Source organism: Branchiostoma floridae, chromosome 18, assembly GCF_000003815.2.
Source record: "Branchiostoma floridae strain S238N-H82 chromosome 18, Bfl_VNyyK, whole genome shotgun sequence".
In the NCBI taxonomy this organism is placed as follows: Eukaryota; Metazoa; Chordata; class Leptocardii; order Amphioxiformes; family Branchiostomatidae; genus Branchiostoma; species Branchiostoma floridae.
In genome coordinates, this window is record NC_049996.1 from 3,499,321 (window position 1) to 3,519,146 (window position 19,826).

The 19,826-nt window shown below is 41.6% G+C and overlaps 2 protein-coding genes across 2 annotated transcripts in view; both read left to right on the top strand.

Annotated features, from left to right (window-relative positions):
- The window catches only part of LOC118405992 (trichohyalin-like), an 18,598-nt gene extending 11,357 nt beyond the window's left edge, over positions 1-7,241 (top strand). Inside the window, exons 2-6 of the mRNA XM_035805848.1 lie at positions 435-730; positions 1,596-1,724; positions 2,974-3,066; positions 5,162-5,353; positions 5,860-7,241. Coding sequence (XP_035661741.1) covers positions 435-730; positions 1,596-1,724; positions 2,974-3,066; positions 5,162-5,353; positions 5,860-6,966 — 1,817 coding nt within the window. The 3' untranslated portion in view covers positions 6,967-7,241. The remainder of the gene's footprint in view (positions 1-434; positions 731-1,595; positions 1,725-2,973; positions 3,067-5,161; positions 5,354-5,859) is intronic.
- Positions 7,242-12,356: 5,115 nt separating this feature from the next.
- LOC118405994 lies at positions 12,357-14,361 on the top strand. Its single transcript, XM_035805849.1, has 2 exons — positions 12,357-13,259; positions 14,347-14,361. The coding sequence occupies exons 1-2, from the start codon at positions 12,357-12,359 to the stop codon at positions 14,359-14,361; spliced, it is 918 nt and encodes a 305-aa protein (XP_035661742.1).
- Positions 14,362-19,826: the final 5,465 nt, after the last annotated feature.

The window sequence follows — 19,826 nt, forward strand, 5'->3', positions numbered from 1 at the left end:
CGAGAAAAAGGCACAAGAAGTTTCGACAAAGAAATCAAAAGATCCCAAAGACTTTACAGAGACAAACAATACAAGACCTCATGAGATGAACGAAAACTTCAAACATAACGTTACAGAATCCTGCGATGTCTCAGAGAAAAATGAAAAAGAAACCACTAGGACGAATGTTGGAGCAAATAAGCCAAGAGATGACACTACAAAAGCGTCAAGTGATGCTCCTGTAGAAACGAAAAGGACTTTGAAAGTGGAAACAAGAGGAACGCAAGAGGAAAAGAAAATCGTCTCAACAGAGAGAACAGTGGAACAGAAACAGATCGTTTTCACAGTTGCCCCTCCCCCAAAACGACCAACCAAAGAAAGCAGAAAGGGCAAAGAAGACACAAAACCAAAGAAAAGGACGTCTACAAAACCAACAAACAATACAAATGATGCAGCAAAGGACGAAAAATGTTGTCAAGGCGCTCAAAAGAACAAGGCAAAAACTGATGAAATAGAAGACGGTAAACCCGGTCCAGACACTCAAAAGAAAAACCTAAGACTTTGCGAGGTGCTCAAGAAGGGGGACAAGAATGTTCCGAAGTATAAAGACATTCATTTGAACGTTAAGGAGAAGAGGAATGCTAATAAGGAAGCCTTGGAGGTGACGTCTATGCACTGTGAGGAGTTGAAGGAAGCCAACATGTACCTGACCAAGATTCTGGGGATGGAGAAAAACGCAAGGACGATTCAGGTAAGGGGATAGAAGGTTTGGGTGGGGGTGGGGCGAGAAAGGAGGGGGTGTAGGTCGGGAGGGTCGGAAGTAAAGGGGGAGGGGTAACAAATTTGAGACAGTTCCACCATGCAAGTACATCTTAGATTGTAGTACACTAGTTACCTCAATGAAAAATTGAGGCATTGTTTTAGGCGTATCTGTATTTTTCTAAGTATTTGTGTGCATGTTTCCGTATATTTGTGGATAGTATACGTATAACTTAAGAATATCTGGATGGATTAGTAATGATATTTGGCATGTGGGTAGGGGTTGGGAAGATGAAGGTCGAGGTCGATTTGGGGTCCCCTGGTGTGTGACCTTGGTACTGCAGTAGGAATTCCGCTTTTCTATCCTTTATGCTGGTTCTGTTGGAAAAAAGTCTTTCAGCATACAAGACCATAGCTTGCCCAGGACAAAAGATACAAAAAACGGATATTCTGATGCAGTACCAATGTCACACATCAGGGGACCCAAAATCGACCTTGACTTTCGTCTTCCCAATTAATTGCAACTCCTATCTATATGCTAGGTATCATTTATTACAATCAATCCAGAGGTTATAAAGTTATGCTGACCGCAAATACCCGGAAACAGTTTATTCATTGTCATGTTTTTATACGTCTAATGCCAGTTGACCTTTATCTGCGGGGTAACTTTTATCCGATGTCTTAAGTTTTAAAAAACTAGGTATTTAGGGATATCAAGTCGGTGGACGGTGGTTTCAAGTTGCAATAAAAAACTGTTATCCCTAATATAAATACCTTGTTGTAAGAAACAACGGATATAGGTTACCTCACGGATAAAGGTGAACTAGCGTTACATGTTCTCCTGCCTTTCACAACAGCTGATAGACCAACTACAGCGGCATCAGAAGACGCTGGAAGCTGAGCTGGAAGAGGCAAGGAGGAAGGAGGCGCATGCGCAGGAGAGGGCGGAGAAAGCGGAGAGACAGGCCAATGAAATCTCACAACAGGTTAGTCCATGCGATTTGTATATGTTATTCACCTGCGTCTCATGTAGTGTGGTACAGACCTAACGTTAGCTCACATTTATCCGTGGGGTATCCTATATCCGTTGCTTTTGAAAGCAGAGAATTGGGGGATGTCAAGAAGACGGTATTTGCAAACCGCAATATTAAAAAAAATGCTGTCCTTAAGGTGACATAATGTAAAAATAAAGCCACTGTTTTCGGTCATTTTTCTCCATTAAGAGTTGAGTCTACCTTATTACACTGTAAAGCGATATTTACAACCTATGGATACGACTTTGTTGTGAGGTGAGGACGTCTTGAAATATACGCACTTCCCTCCGCCGCTTGAGTTGTCCGCCATTTTATTCAACACTCCGACGAACCAAAGTGCACTTTAGAACGCGTTCGGTGGTTCGCGCGAATCGTTACTGAAGTTTGTCTAAAGTCCCCGCTACGCTCCGAAGATCTGCGACCGCAACGGTCGATTCGGAAATCTACGGCCGGCTTGCTTCCGGTAGGCTACCCGGAAGTAAGTGAATTTGGTCGCGGCTTACTTTGGCGTTGTTAATTATCGCTAGAAATGTGGAAAAATGACGCAAATAAGTTACAAATGGCAATCTGACTGGAGATTTTAAAGTTCGGAACATTTTGAAATTTGGCGCCAAATTTCTACATTATGTCCCTTTAAACCACCGTCTGTAGACTTGATATTTCTAAATATCCTGTCAAATACAACGGATATAGGTTACCCCACGGATAAAGGTGAACTAGCTTACATGTAAATAATGAACACAAAAATAACAGCCACAATGTATATCTTTAACCTAAGAGAGCGAGTAGCGTAACAGTTAGGTTGCTAGACTCAGAACCCAGAGGTCCTAGGTTCCAATCCCCTGGCATGCCATCAATGTTATGCCCTTGGGAAAGGCGCTTTGCATGACCTTCGAATTACTCACTCCTCCTCACCTCACCTCACCGGTCCCATAGCCTCACCGGCCGTAGGGGCAGCACTTCCATCAACATAAGTTTTCCACCCAGGTGTAAAAATGGGTACCTGACTTCGGTTGGGGAGGTAAAAGGCAGTGGAAGGAGAGGGATGGGCTCCACCTTCCAATACCGTACCCTAGACACAGTGGATAGCAACAAACTGTCTCTACGGCCCCGAAATGAATGTCCATGGGACTATTTTTACCTACTTTTCACACGTTATTTGGAAGCTTTACATTATGACGTATGTTTGTGTATTCTGTAGGTGGAACAAGTGCGTAGGTCACGTGACAAGACCCTCAGCGAGAAAGAACAACTGCTACAGCAAGTCGAGAAAGAGAGGACGGCGTTCGAAAAGGTGGGTGGTTAACGTTATCATTCAACTTTCTACCAAGAAATGTCTTTAAAGAATTAGATCCTCTTTCGCAAATAGAAAGAGAGGACGGCGTTCGAAAAGGTGGGTGGTTAACGTTATCATTCAACTTTCTACCAAGAAATGTCTTTAAAGAATTAGATCCTCTTTCGCAAATAGAAAGAGAGGACGGCGTTCGAAAAGGTGGGTGGTTAACGTTATCATTCAACTTTCTACCAAGAAATGTCTTTAAAGAATTAGATCCTCTTTCGCAAATAGAATACTGTAAATGCAGAAACTTTCGCGGTGGTTTAATGTTCGCGGTTTTCGCGATAGCCGCTTCACCGCGACCTTAAAACCACCACGAACATTTTTCTATGGCAGTAAGAGACTATGTACAGTGCATGGTGCTACCGCAAACGTAAATACATTTACAGTATTTTGCTACGATCGTTGTTGATACGTTTGTTGTTACTGTTGCTTGAATAAATTTAGCTCTGACTAGAAATGCAACATTTTCGCGAAAATGCAGAACGATTTCCCAAAAGCCTTTTGTCAAGCTATTCACACACAATACTATACCATTAGGCTCGCCTTATATAGCATTGTATGCGAGTAAGAAAAAGGATACATAAAAAAAGGCCACCTTATATATGCTTGTTTTTCGCAGGTCATTAATAAAATTATACTATTATACCATTATGCTCGCCGTATAGTATTGTGTGCAAGGCCACCCTACATCTGCTTGATTCTGTTCACTGTACATCTACTTGGTTTTTGAGAGTGATGATGTCACTATAGCTCTAAGCTTTGATTGGTTAATGACAGAAGAAGAAGGATGGAAAAGAACACACCAGCAAGACCAATATGTTTTTTTTCCTATCGGGGATATATAATAAGCGTGAATAACTAAGCCTAACAATAGAAACAAATCGTACTTTATTACTGAGATTCAAAAACAACACAGAAAGGGACTTTATAAAAAGAATCGACGTAACAGGATAGAAATGTCATAGATATTAATGATGAAGTTTGTATGTCGTTATATTTAATCTTACATCATTACACTTGAAATCACATCCTGCTAGTATGCGTCCTCAAATTAGCGTGTCGAAGTCGAAAGAAAAGAAAACATTGTAACACTAGAAACTACATTGCATATACTAGGTCAAGCATGTTATAACAAGTACATCCATACAATACTGGGTGTAGCAGGTCCTGCTAAAAAAGACTTTAAAACGTTCCAGTTCTATGAACTTACGTCCACATTTTCACTTAACCGTTTTCATGTAAGTTAGGCGTTTTTTAAACAACGTTTCCCAGTTTGAAAAGGTGGTTTGTATTTGTTTGTCTCTTTGTGAACTGCGTTGCTTGTGTTCTGCGTTTGCCTTGTAGTGCAAGTCTAAATGTTTCAGACGCGTCGGCTGTTACCTTCGCAAATAGTTACTGTTTTGAGCGCCGTTTTCTGTGTGTTTCGGACAAGATAACTCGAGAAGGCGTGAACGGATTCTTATGATATTTTGTATGTGAGTAGTTGTCTGAAAAAGGAAGGTCGAGTTCGACAATGGGCCTCCTAGAGGCCTTCTATGGTATTGTATCGGAACTTCAGGTTTTCGTATCTCCTTCTGTTCCGGGTTTTCTTTGCAGTGCAACTCGAAATGCTTGTCAGGCGCGCTGTTTGTTTTGAATGCATTGTCGAAAGGCATCTAGTAGCTCTTGTGGCGTGGTGGTGACACATATACAAGTCCCTTTCCTTTGGAACAAAATCTATCTTTTAACCGCGTCGTTCTTTTGAAAGCTTCCTGTCACCAAACAAAGCTTGCAAGTCTTCTACACTGAAAGACAGACGACCGATCGCTTATTGTAAGCTTTTCTGCGAGGTTATTACAGATTGCGACAATCAACAATCATCTACGACATAGTACAACTTTATTTACGACTGCGGAAAGACTGTCAAAAAGCTGTAGCTGGATCTTCATGATATTTGGTAGGTGGGTAGGGGTAGTAAAAACGGTCAAATTCGATGGCCCCCTAGTGGTTCTCTATATCACTGCAGCAGAACTTCTAGAATTTCATTTACCTCTTGTTTGTCTGTTTGTAGGTTCGTCAACATGTTGATACGGTTGGGAAGATGCGACAAAGGGCGCACCAAGTAAAGGAGAATGCGCTACGCCAGAGGAACAAGCTGGCCAAGGACATAGAAGCCGAGCGCGCCAAAATGTCCGCCATGTTGTTGGCCATGAAGGAAGTCAACACGCAGAAATTCAACGCAGAAAGACGTCGACTGAACATGGTGAGCATATATTAGGGAAGGGTACCGGTACGTTGTACCGTTACAAAACCGTTTTTTTCTTGTTGGACCGGTCCAGAAAAACTGGACCTGAAAAAAATTAGTGGACCAAATGTTGCACCTATTCGAAATGTACAGATTATACCGGCAGGCGTTCACGTGTTTTTGGGTCAAAGAAAATAAGTAGAGAAGAGTTGATAGTAATTTTACGGAGTTTCTGCAGTCAAATTTGGTATAAAACAGAAGCAGTTAGTGTTGTTTACATAAACATAGGATTCTATAACGCCAATAGACGTCGGATACTCCACCAAACAGATTCATTTGTAGCAAAATAGACCATTGTTTTAAGTATCTCCCATTCACAAGTTTTCACAGATTATTAGGTCCAGGTTCAGGTCCGGACCTGAACCTGACCTTCTGGACCTGGACCGTACTTGGACCTGGATTTTCTGTACCGGTACCCACCACTAATGCCTACCGCAAAAATCTCATTACTTTCCTCTTCTTAGGTCCGAATGAAAAACAAGCTCGCGAAGGAGAGAGACGAAGAAAGAGCCAAGCTACGGGAACTCCACGACACCATAGAAGAGATGAAGAAAGAAAAAGAGGAGGCCGTGAAACAAAAATACAGGGCCCTGAAACAACGCGACGAGGCCCGAACAACTTGTAGGAAGTTGAACGGCGAGTTGAAAGAACTACGTGAGTCCGTCGATTCGTTGAACGAATCAGGCTGCTTCGTTCTGGAAACTACAGAGAGGTTAGCAGTTGTTGAGAACACTCGCCGCTCAACCGCAACGAACTCAAACAAAAACCCGCGCTCTATGTTCCCCTCTATCGACAACAAGCGCTCGCAAAGGGTGCTTAGGGCTTCAGGACCACATCCGGGTGTTTCAAAGGCAAGGGTTCCCGCCAAATTACCCAAAATGAGTCAGATACAAGGGACCGTACCAACTCCTGTAAGGGGTGGGTATCCCTGCGTCCATGGAGGGAGGCCGTACGACCAATGGAGCTCCGCCTACAATCATGACGTCACAGACTCTGACGTCATGAGGGGCGGGGCTGAGCTCTACGACTATGGTTTCTATGACGACGACCTTCCGGATCATCTGACAAGGAGCTATGTTCAATATGCTGACCTGCAGGCGACTGGTCATCAGAGGGCACTGGTCAACCGGCCCCCTCATCACGCTGGACAATGGAAAAAGTACCCCACTGGCGAAACTCTGGCCACTCACTCCCACCGTCGTCCTACGACGTTGTCAGACAACGGTTTCCATAGCAACGCAGACGTGAACTATGAGGAAAGTGATGACGTTGCGACCAGTACCACAGAGAGCGGTAGTCATGGCAACACTGTTGACAGACAGGTGTCGGCACACTTAGAAGGGCTGTCGAGCGATCCGCGCGCTCACGTTACTCACGGTTACCATGGCAACATGGTTGACAGACAGGTGTCCGCGCACCTCTGTCACTGGGACTGCGACTGCGCGAGAAATAGTGTCGACCAACCAGAGTCCGTGAAACTACCAATGATTAAAAGTGATCAATCATATCGCCAATCAGGAATAAACTCGTCAATAGTCAACCCTTCACGAATGAAATTCCCCGAATTGTAGGCTGTTTTTTGTGCAGGAGAACAATAAGCACTGTCACCGACGATAATGCGCATTCGCAGTCAAAGGTAAATCTCCTGAGACACAAATTTTGGATATTATCATTATGGAAATCGATCAACGGAGACCAAATGTACATGTATGTGAACATGGTCGAGACAAGAGTTTCTAAAAGTTAGGGGTCTTCACCTTTGACCTACGCATGCGCAGATGGATTAATTAAAAGGCTTATACAAACTGTATGGTAAGAAAGGAGTCAACACTCATAGCAACATAAGGACAGAAAAATATGTTTTTAGATGTACAGTTTCTATTCATGTTCCGATTGTTTGATAACGAGATATGTGTTTTCATGTTTTCATATTGTTTACTGAAAATGTGCGTTATGAAATATTGTGCTTAATTACAATCAGATTTCAACTTGAATAAAAATGTATATATCAATATAATAAATAAGATGAAAACAAAATGTACACTGGAGTTCACTTTATATTGTATATAACTTGAGAAGAATATATCAAAAGGAATTATCTATATAAAGATGGAGGCAAATGTATGATCCTGGCTGTTTGCTTTGTTTATATTCACTAAAATGGAATTTGAGCGAGCAAGATGTGCCGTCAATAACAATGCAAATATCTGAATCAATAGAGACGTAGTAAGGAGGTTCACGTGTGTGTGTATGTGTGTGTTTGTTTGTTTGTTTGTGTGTGTGTGTGTGTGTGTATGTATGTGTGCGTGTTTGTGTGTGTGTGTTCGTGTTTGTTTGTTTGTGTGTGTGTGTGTGTGTGTGTGTATTTGTGTGCGTGTGTGTTTAAATACAATTGTGGTCAGCATATCTTGATGATGATGATGATGACTGGTTTATTCAAACAACAATTCATATATGCATGACCCAGATAGCAGCCCTAAGGCTGAATTGATAGGCACGTTTACATTTACAATTGAAATAAAATCTGTTAAAAAAATATTTACAGCATGTCATCATTAAAACAAGAATTTTACCGAACAACACCATCAAGTAATTAAAACAACGATTCACACAGAGTCATCGTTTAGCAAGGAAACCATTTAGTTAATCGGACTTCTCTTGAAACGAGTAGTATTCGCTCTTAAGAACCTCAGGAAGGATTGTAATGAAAGTTAGTACACGTATACGGTTAGGTATTGGGAAGACTAAGGTCAAGGTAAGTTTGTGCCCCTATGTGTGACCTTGGTACTGCAGCGGAGCTTCCAGTTTCAATATCTCGTGTTCTGAACATGCTGTAGTCATGATTTTTGAGTGGTAGATAGCTTTTGAAACCCCCTACCGACTTTTTTGTAACTGAAGGGACCGCAATTTTGTTTGAGACACAAAGAGAATATCTCAAAGAGGGTTAACGGATCATAATGATTTTTGGTATGAAGGTAAGCTAAGTGATGCTTGTTTACAATGTAACAGAAGGATTATCGTAACTTTGGCAGAAAATCCCTTACCCGTGCAACAAAGAACTGTATTGTCCATTTTTTTGTAGTAACCTGATGAAAGTATTGACTGATAAGAGCTTTGTTTACAAGTATGCATTGTGTACCAAAATGCCAAGTGCCAGCAAATGATCCTTCTATGGTAGTCAAAGCGTGACCGAGCGCTTGCAGGTGTTTCTTTTATCACATCGACTCATTTTTTTCTAGTTTTGTGCCGCACTTATGTTACGGATGCAGAACTTGAGTCTGACATTTGAAAAATTTGTTTACAGAGAGAAAACGCTCGTAAGTAGACAGTTATTTACACTACAGTCGACGGTCACATCGAAGGCAGTGAGTGGGTTTGTGTTCCTGGCAGCATTCTGTAACAACTACTATGTAGGGATTATCTGAACCAGGTTGTCGGGATAATATTCTTCTCTCCAGAACCAATGGCGCTGAAAGGATCCACGAAGATCAAACGGAAACCTCCGAAGCGGAACGAAGACTCACGACGGCGTGTCGGAGACGCTTCGGAGCCGTTCGACGTTGAGGGACTCGGCTTGAAGGCGCCACCGACTACCCTCTTTCTCGTCAGAAACTTACGTTGCCACATAACCGCCATGGAATCTGAACTAGAGTGCTGCAAGGTAAAGAAGGAGATGGCCGAGCGGAAAACTAAAGAAGCAGAAAAAAACGCCGCACGAAAATCACTGGAGTTAACAGACAACAGAAAATCCGTGGACAAAGCTGTCAAAGAAAAGGCAACCGCAAAAGCTCATCTAGAAAGCCAACAAAAGGCTCACATCCGCTTCCGGCGAGATCTCGACCATCTAAAATCCGTAAAAGATCTATCAGTCGAAGCCATGGAGAATGCTGTAAGGCAAACAGAAAGGATCGTCTCCGAACTGGACTCTCTGAAACAACGACTGGACTGGACTTCAGAAATGATGCAAGAACTAAAAGGTGAGAGAGATCTTGCAGAGAAAGAACGTCTTGGCGTTGTGTACGAGAAAAACAAGCTCGCTAAAGAAAGGAAAGCTGTAAAATCAAAAACTAGCTGTCTCCAAGCAAGCAAGGATCTCTTAGCACGTGAAACTTGGGAGGCGAGAAGAGACAAATACAAGGCCATACAAGACAGAAATGAAGCCATCAAACAATGCAGAGAGATGCGTAGCGAACTCACAGAGCTAGAAAGAAAGAAGAAGAGGATACTTAAACTCACAAGCCTTTACCAAGACCGAGTGCTATCTATGTATCCAGAGGATCATAGCTCAACAGATAAACAAAGTAGAGCGGAGTCATCCCTCTCTTGCGTTGCGAAGAAAACAAACGTGAAGTTGCCGAAAATCTACGGAAACTACACGCTGAGTAAAACCAACATGTTGGGACCAAGAGAGGAATACTATGTGCTGAACAACACGAGGAAGGTTCCTGTGGAGAAAGACTGCGGACAAGATGGCGTTATTCTTCCAAAAGTCAACAACATAACGCTTCAAAACAAGGCCAGAAAATGAACAATCGTCATAAAGTCTTTATTACGCACAGTGTCCTTGGTTGTTAGGGCGCGGTCACAAAGTAGGTCGCGCGATCGTCGTACGACTTTGATGCCATAGGATTTCCAAGCAGGCTGTGACAGAACCAACCACAGACATGGATTCAAAACAGAACTTTGTGTACCGCAAGATAGTTGAACATTACAGGGGACGTACATTTTTGTCGTACAAAATGGACGAAGTTAGCGATCGTACGACGATCGCACGACCCATGTGACCGCGCCCTGGTTAGCCTGCAAAATATGTCATAGAACATTAATATTAATATCATAGCAAGCGTAATGTTTTGCCTTTGTTTTGCCCAACTACTTCAATGATTCACATGACGATAAATATATTTCAATCGTTGTGGCTAAGAGAGAAGTAAGAAAAGCTATCTCAAAACGACTGTAATAATATCTTGTGAATTCTCTTCACATACAAATGGTGCTTTTAATTTAGAATACGTGCTATTCAAAACATCTAGTTTCTATGTTCGTGCACTTTTGAAATATGTGTGTGGAATTGTGTGTGTGTAAAGATGTATTCAGTGGTATGTAAATGATATGCAAAGAATTCTAACTATAGAATTATGTTGCTACAGAGATATGAAATAAACTATTTCCCTTTCATTGGCCTCCTGTTATTGTGGTATTGTTTTGTTTTCCATTATTCTCTTAGAGCCATTATTTCGTTATTAACTCTATGTAAAATAGAGGTACTGGTATTGTTGTGTTTGTGTGCGTACGCGTGTGTTTCCGGATATTTCAAGTCAATATAACTCAAGAACCTCGGGATGGATTGTACTGCAGAAGATTTAGATCTTCCGTTTTTTGCCTCTTCTAAGTTGTCCTAGACATGCTATGCTACTATGATGATATGGTATCTATTGACCAAGACCGTATCCATGGGCCACGGAGGTAGAAGCATATACATATAAAAAGGCTAGTGGTTAGGACCCGGGAGCTTGAGGTGGCATGACATAGTATTTCACCTACGGGGATTTATATGGTTAAGGACCCCAAAGTGAGGAGGTTCGACGCCTCAAAATACATAGCAGGGTGCACAAGCAATTAACAAGAATCTAATATGTTGAAGTGCAGGGTATAGCCTACAAAATAACTAAAAATGAGCCTAGATTTAGGATCGTTCTCTTTTTAAAGCCACTTTGATTTGACCCCAGCGGAGGTCATGAAACTGCAGCCGACGTACAGACAGTATCCGGTAACAGTATCAAGGCGTAAATTCACGCCGACCGAAAAAGCATCGCACTCAACTTATATAGTATCAAAACTGATATGTACGTATACCATTCACCACAGTTTCCACCTCGCTGTTGTGAACAGGACAATAACTAACGCCTTTTCAAGTACTGTGGCGCACAACTTTATACCCGAACTACTATTGTGTCCCGCGACCTTGAAAAAATTGCCTCTCTATATCTGCTTGAATGTCAATAACAGATGGCCGATGGCAGAAGCAGAGCATTACGGGAGTCTGTGAGAAATGTGAAGGTCTCTAAAATGGCGGCCATTATGTTTTACATTTTGGGACACACATTGTTTATCAAGTGGTACAGCATGATCAAATGTTACACTCATCTCGAGTGCTACTACTGTTTGTTTGTAACGGTAGTAGATTTTTTAAGTACGTTGCAAAGTCCGGGTCCTGTTTAGGTCAAGATTAAGGTCTACTTTTGAGAGACTTTTAGATCTTTGAAAATAACAAGAATGAGTCACATGGACACGGAGCATTTCTAACATTACTATCATGTGGATACGCAAAACTGAGCGTTGATTATGAATAAAGGAATGTTCAAGTTAGATTGCGAAAAAAAGGGGGAAAAATTAAAAACAAACTCAAAGATATGCTGAGCGTTTCAAAATCAACGAAATACGTGGAAATGTTATATTGGGTGGGGCCATGTCCTTGGTATGGCATATCGGTTGGGGCTGCACCCGTATTTCGGAAGGGATGTAAAATGGGGTTTCCATGTTCGAGGAGGTGCATCGAGCACGTTTAAAGAAGAGGGGCTAGCAACCACTCGCTGTAAAAACATAATCTGTTACTGAAAACCAAGGATATCTGTTGCCCTGCAAGAGTCTGATATAATAAGAGTACCTTCGATGTTTCAAAATCAGCGAATAACGTGGGAATGTTGCAAAATATCTCCACATAACGTTGTGAGGCAAACTCAACAGTCCACTTGATCGAAATCAAGACCCACTCAAAAACCTAGAATACTTCAATTCGTGGTAGCCCAAGTACCAAGTTTTTCTCAAGCGTTCGCCACTTTTATTTCAGCGTTGTATCGCCTTTCATGACATCGATAAATATGTTTTGAAGTACGGTGAGCGATTTTTACCGCCAAATAACATTTCAGATCAAGCAAAATCTCTTTACAAAGTTGCCAACATGGATGGCAGAATGGACGACGATGTAGCGGACACAGAACGGATCAAGCCAGACTTGCGAGAAATGCCGAGTGAAGACGAAAATACCCGACGTCAACCGAATGAGGCCGATAACAGCGCACCGTCGAGGGGTTCGGGCGACCGGAGCATACTGTCAAAGGGTGGCGGTGACGGGAGCTTTCTGACCGGGAGCCCCGGAGAAGGTGTAGCGAGGAAAATGCGGAGCGACAACGTGGTTGAAAGAGCACACAACGACGCCGTACAACGGTCCCCGAAACACGACAACTGTCTCAACCCACAAGGCATCAACAAGGACGCAAACTCCATACATGAAGCAAAACACTACGAGCAACGGAAACAACATCAAGAATTCCTAGACCACGCAAAGAAGCTACAAGAAGAGGTAAAGAAGCAATCGTCTGTCATAGAAAATTTGCTTACTGCTAAAAGACAGCTGCAAACGGAACTTGAACAGCTAGCAGTGAGAGAACACCACTACCGAGAAAGAGCAGAGTATCTCGAAGAGAAAATACAAGCCATAACTGCGGAAACCGAAGAAACGAGAGAGCAAGCGAAAGATGTTGTTTCGGTGCATGACAAGCTACAGGGGCAGATAGAATGGCTGACACAAGCAAGAGACAGAGCCCACCGCATCAAAACAACGGCGATGCGAGAAAAACACCGCATCCAACAAGAGCTGAAGCTAGAACAGGCCAAAATGGACCAGATGACAGTCGCGCTACGAGAGGCGAAGAAACAAAAACTTGTCGCAGACAGACGACGGATAGAAATGGCAAGATACAAGGACGACTTAACCAAGGCCTTGGAAAAGGAAAGATCAAGAAGTACAACCCTTCTCGAGTCGATAGAAACGTTGAAGATTCAAATGATCGAAGCCATGAAGGTACGAGACGATGCCGTACAAAGAGAAGTTTCCTTGCAGCAACAATGCGCTCGCTTGAAAGGAATGCTACGCCGTGACAAAGTCCAAGACTACGACAAAAAAGGTTGCGTTGTACTTGACACCACAGAATGGCAAAGAGAGACACCAGGTTTTCGACTCCCATCTATAAACAACAGACAATACTCCAACAGGTCTATTCCTCCAAGCAGTGATTCCAAAATCACACTACCCGACATATCTCCACAACAACGGAGGAGAAAGTGCCGTCCTTTTGGTAGAATCTCTCGTAAAAAGATGCCCATACCAACATCAGTTGATCATGATTCGGATATACAAGACGAGTGGACTCCTCCCGAAGAAAACAACCTCTCGCACCAGGCAAATTCTTTGTCAAAAACCCACCATCGTTCAATACAAGAAGACAGTGCGTACTCTGGGAGTTTTGAGTCGCTTCCCTACCTCCCAAATATCAACAAAAACGGTAAAACTTCCTCCAGTACAACCTCTTACTTCGAACAACATATCCCTAACAGGACGCGGTCGAAGGTTTCTAGACATCCCAACCAAAGCCAGAGAAGTTCTATGCCCGAATTTCCACCTAAAAGACCGACGCGTTTCCGTTCGTACTCCGAGGGGCAAGCACTTATCCAAGAGGGACCAAATTCGTCGGATATCCCGAAGGATAATAGGCTAAAACCTATTCAGAATGGTACGGTTCTACCAAGTTGTATACAGAACAAAACAACGGAAACTGTCTGCAAAACAAACAATGGACAACAACTGAATCAGAACCACATGATGCTGAAACAAACATACTAAGGATGTACATAAGGTAGGAATGTGTACCTTTACAGTACAGTACAGTACAGTACAGTATAGTATGTAAGGTACGGTAAAAAATACCGGTCGGGAATATCATTGTACCTGTACTGTACCTAAATAACCTTGCACATGAAACGTTTTAGGTGAAAGCACGTTTTGTTTATGTCATCTTTGTGATTTGTTGCAACGCCATTTTGTTACTTATTCTAATTTTCATTTTCTTCGTGTATACTGCAATTCTTCGTACTCTTTGTGTATTCTTTAGACTGGGTACCACTGAATATAAACGTTTAACAATTCGCCAGAGTTGAATGGGGCTATTCAGCTGTTTGAAAACTTCAATAAACAATAAACTGGATTGCCAAGAAGAAGAAGAAAATGTTGTCATGACTGTGTTGAGTTTCATGTATCACATATTTGAGGATTGAAGGTAGGCGTTCAATGCACGAGTGGCTAGCATAGCGGACAGGAGACCGATCAAGCTAAGATTCCAGTTTTTTTTTACTAGACGTTGTGCCATTGGGAAAGGCACTTTACACAACTTTCCTCACTCCACCCAGGTGTAAACATACTTTGGGTAGAAGTCAGTCAAGTCAAGTCAAAGTATGGGTAATGACTTCGGCTGGGGAGGTAAAAGGCAATGGAAGGAGTGGAATGGTCTCTTTTTTCCAATACCGTACCCTAGACACAGTAGATAACAACCCACTGTCCCTATGGTCTTGAAAAGGCTATGGGACTACTTTTACATTTTTTGACGACGCCTCAGGGGAGTCGTCAAGTGGTATATATTGCATTCAGTCTGCAAAAATTCTAGGAATTGCACAGGCATTTTTCCAAGCATGCTAGTAATCCACAGTATGTTGGGTAAGCAAGTTCCCCCCCCCCCCCCCTAAATCTGTTCCAGATGTATCTCTGGTATGCAATGGTGGAATGTAGGTCACACTTTTTCCCTGGGGGAATTTGTCCTTTGAAACTAGTGGTAAGACAGGGAAACTCTGCACAATGGATCACGTTGTCTTGGTTGTTATGTTATGTTATGAAGGATACATTTTCTTTTCCAGAGCTTGTTCAAGTCATACGCCACAGACAGACAGGAAATACTTTTGTAGTGCTCAGCTGTAGGTTTAGGTCACTGGCAGACCATTGTGCTGTACCGGGGATAGTACATTTCTGCTGGCTGTAGGTTTATGTTACAGGTGGCCTAGTATATTGTGCCAGGGATAGTGCGACAGGGAAGTTCCAGTCTATTTCTGATTTCAGCTGTATTGTTGTACCCTCAATCGTCGTCATGGCAATGATACATTTTTATTTCCAGTCTTGTTTATTAGAGTGTTTAAATAAAAGCAGCCCATTTGTAAAGAAATTCTGGTTTTCAACATGTTGGTACGGCATAATACGTTGAATATCGTGAATTCACTTTTTGATCCTTCCGATCCAACATAATGATTATTTTTACTTAAAAAAGGGACAAATAGCCACATGTACTGTGTTCCCCCTCCATAACAACATGATATGCGCTTACGTGACTTAATGGTCTCATGCTGACATATCGTGACGTCATAGCTGTCAATCATATCGCTTTTCTTCTGTGTACAAATATGTTAAGTGTTCTTGAATGTGTAAAAGAGTAAAAAAAATCGATCGTAACAAGCTCGTGAAAAAACACACTCCATTTCTTTCGAGAATACTTGAAAGACAAAGGTACGACAGGACAAGTGCGTAGTCAAGAACGTCACATGGGTCCAAAATTCTGTCCGAACGGTCGTTGACATCATGATCATGATTCTTCTAGGGTCATCGTCCTCTGTGCATAGTTGCATTAGGTTGGTAAGTCACTGAATAAACAAATTCTTTATACACAACTAAGTGTTTTGTTCAACTGACGTTTCGGTGACCGTCTGTCACTTTCCTCAGGGCAATTCTCACTGGTCCACATTGCACTGCAGCTAATGTATGTATATATGCAAATACATTACGTTTGGGCCCGCATCTGTAAGCAGCGACACCTATGCTGCAATGCAATATATGAACCAGTCGAACCGCCCTGGAGAAGGTGACAGACGGTCACGAAAATGTCGGTTTAGTATAATGCATGATTGTGGATAAAGAATCTTGTTATTCTTTCAAAGACTTTGTCCAAAGTCCAAAGAATTAAAAATCATCAGAGTAAAATAAATAAAGTGATCAAGTGAAGTGAGAGAATTTTCATTATTGAAGACACCTATCATATAATGATAGCGATGGATTGATGCATCTTCGGAGCAAACCGCCAGGGGTCCTACGCCATTTTCCCCTGGCAACAGCTGTCTGGTAATGTCAATGACCGTTCGGACAGACTTTGGACCCATGTGACGTTCTTAAATTAACAAAGCACTTGTGCTTTTGTATTTTGAGTACTCAGGAGTGCACTTTTTCAAGAGGTCGTTTTTGATCGATTTTCCGACTCCTTTACACATCCAAGAATACTTTACAATTTTGTACACCAAAAAATAGCAAGATGATTGACATCTATGACGTCATGATAATTTGAGACCTTTGAGTAATAAAAACACTAGCACTTCCAGGATCATATGAAAACGCTAGCACATACAGAAACCGGGCGTTATGTTGTAGTTCTTTTTCGTTCCTTTTCGTTCCTTTTTGTTCCTTTTCTCACTTTCGATACATCGCCAAAGAAAGGGGGTCAAAATCGACCTTGACCTTCGTCTTGCTAACATCAACCCATATATTATAAGACTCATCCAAACAACTTATCCAAATGTTGTTGCTGACCACATAAATGTCGAAACACAGATAGACAGACACAGACACATGCAGACACACAAAAACAGTGCCTCGAATTTTCATAGAGGTACGCACTGAGACTGACACATCCTCACATCTGTTTGGAGAGTATGAACGTGTAGATGTTGCAATCGGCAGAGTACCATACAACCAAGCGACATTCTCTCATGCTTGGGTCAGATTTCAAAATCTGGGCCCCGCCGGGCTGTTTTTTGAAACGATTTTTAAACTGTTTATCAAGAAATACACACAGATCAAGCTTGACTAATTGTTCTTTCTCCTTTTCTGTGTTACGTTGCCTTGTATACCATACCTTTCGTTGCAAGGCCGCAAACAACTCGGGGGGTCGCCATTTTGAAAATGTGACCCTAACATATTTTATAACACGGGGTGCCACGATGTGTTGTGTTCGGCAACATTCCCCGACAGGGTTACATGTACGGTATATTTTGAGCGCGAGTGATTTAAAGCTTCCTTCGTCAACCTGCCAAACAAAAAATAACAGACATGCCGAACATATGTCGCCCGAAGAGTCTCCAATTCGTCTTTGTCTGACCAAATCCAAACTGTTTATAGTAAAAGGGGGTCTAACGTTACACTTCGTGCTCTGAAAGAAGACATTGTGACCTTCGTATCATAACAACATTCTTCATTGACACAAAAAACGACTTTCGGCGACTTTCAAATAAGGTCGCTAACTGTCTCGAGTACGCATGCGCGGCGACAGGAATTGTGGGTACTATGTCAAAGGTGAAGGTCCCTGACTTGTAGACAGTTCCCGTCTTGACCATTGTCTTGATTTGCATAAGAATGTCAAGACGTGTTTTGTTTACTAATCTGTTTTAGGAGTCTTTACCTTTGACATATTACCCACAATTCATGTTGCTGCTTTCTCGTGCGCACTCGGAACGACGAACGCATTGTCATCACTACATGCACGAATAGAAATGTGTAAAAGAAACTATACATTGTACATAACTTTCTTTCCTCGTAGAAGCAAGACAAGGCGATACGTCCAAACCACAAAACTGATGACTTATCATTAAGGTGAATGAAATATGAATATGAAGATAAAAACATGAAATCATTAAAGGAATCGGGCTAAGATCAAGAAAAAATACTGCATCACTTAATCATATACGGTGTAATTATAAGAAAAGCAACATACATTATCAAAATCTCTTGAGGTAGTATACACATATTTTAAGAAAAGGGAAGAAGCATGTAAACGTTAAATATAGTGATATCATAGCTCCAGATGTATTGTTTATCCAAGTATAATTATAAATACATGTAGTAGTACTTAGCCTTTAGTGTCCCATGTAACACAACCAAACTGTTGCATTTAGCCCATATGGGCAGGAACATATGACAATATACCAAACTACATGCGAATGCAGCAAATTAAAGGGATCGTGAGATACAGCTGCGAACAGCACAACAACGTTAACCCCAACTACAATACTTCGTCAGAATTCGAAGGTGACCCGCCTTCTCGGAGTAAAAGAATAACATCTGGAATTCAGATATCAATTTTTAACTGTTGTATGTTGTTGATGCTTCAAAAGGGACATATTTGGAATTGAATGGTGCATCATTTAAGGACTTCTCTGTTTAGTTATGGTCTTAAGCTCCAAAAGTAGACATGAAAGGATCTGCCATTTAGAGAGTAGACAAATACTTCGCAGTGTGCTAGATGTGTCAATGAATTAGGTTGACAAATTGATCTATTTCCCACTTTAACAGAGATGACGCAGCCTTTATTTTCTTTGGCATTAGTACTTATAATTCTTCTTCTTATACTTCATAATGTAGTTATGTTCTGTCGTCTTCCACTGTTCATTGTGCTCTAGGGGGCTTTCTCCAGTACAATGAACCTGAGTGTAAATACTGTATATAGTGTCTGACTTCTCTTTCACAATCTGTGGAAGAATAGCTCTTCAGTTAGCTAAACTAGCTCGAAATCAACTTTAATCTACACTTAGGCCATGTCGATTTGATTATATGGATGACATCCCGTCCGCATCAATTTTCCGGCTGTTATGAAAAAAAAGTTTTCAACTATTCTATAATTCGTACAAAGCAGCTCCGAAATGAGCAAATGCATGGCGTAGATTGCAAAAATGATATCAGAAATCATATAATGTCAACGTCGATTCCAAGGTCAAATTAGAAGATGCGAAAGAATAAAAATGAATAATCTATTGTTCGGTATATCATGAATTTCATATCATCATACCTGACCACTTTGATTTCATAATGAAGGCATTTTTTTGGGCCAAACTTTATTTTATTCGCATCGATTTGGGGTTCCCAGAAGATGCCATCCATATAATCAAATCAACATGGCCAGGCTAGAAAATGAAATTTAGAAAGTTCACAGCGAATGATATTGTTGGCTGAGGCTAATATGCCAAGTTCGCATCAGCTAACTAGATTTAAAAGAAAAGACTACGTACATTTGACTGAACACTCATAAATAAAGTAGCCTATACCAGGCTCTTTAGGATACTGAAAAAATAGCAAAAATTGGCCACATAAACCGAATAACTTGCAATAGGAATCGACTGAATAGTTGCATATTTTGAGCTTCAACTGATCTTAGTTGGCTAATTTCTCTATCAGATTATTGGCAAATTTCTGTCATTTTTCAATCACCCGAAGAAGCCTGATAGAGGCTACAAGGGATGAGCGAAAGTGCCGTATGTGATATATGGATTATGGCAACCCAGCAGCCGGATATGATATTTGATATCGTCCCCTAAAATAGCCAAGGTATCACTTACACAGGATTTTACCATGACGGTATGTCTGGATCAGTATAGCACCACGAGTTAGTGAAATCTGGAACCACTGGCGAAAACTAGGACGTTTGCTTTGACCATATTCTAACGTCTATTTGATACTGGGGGTCAATTTATGGCATTACCATTCCAAATAAACACGCATCCTCGCATTGGT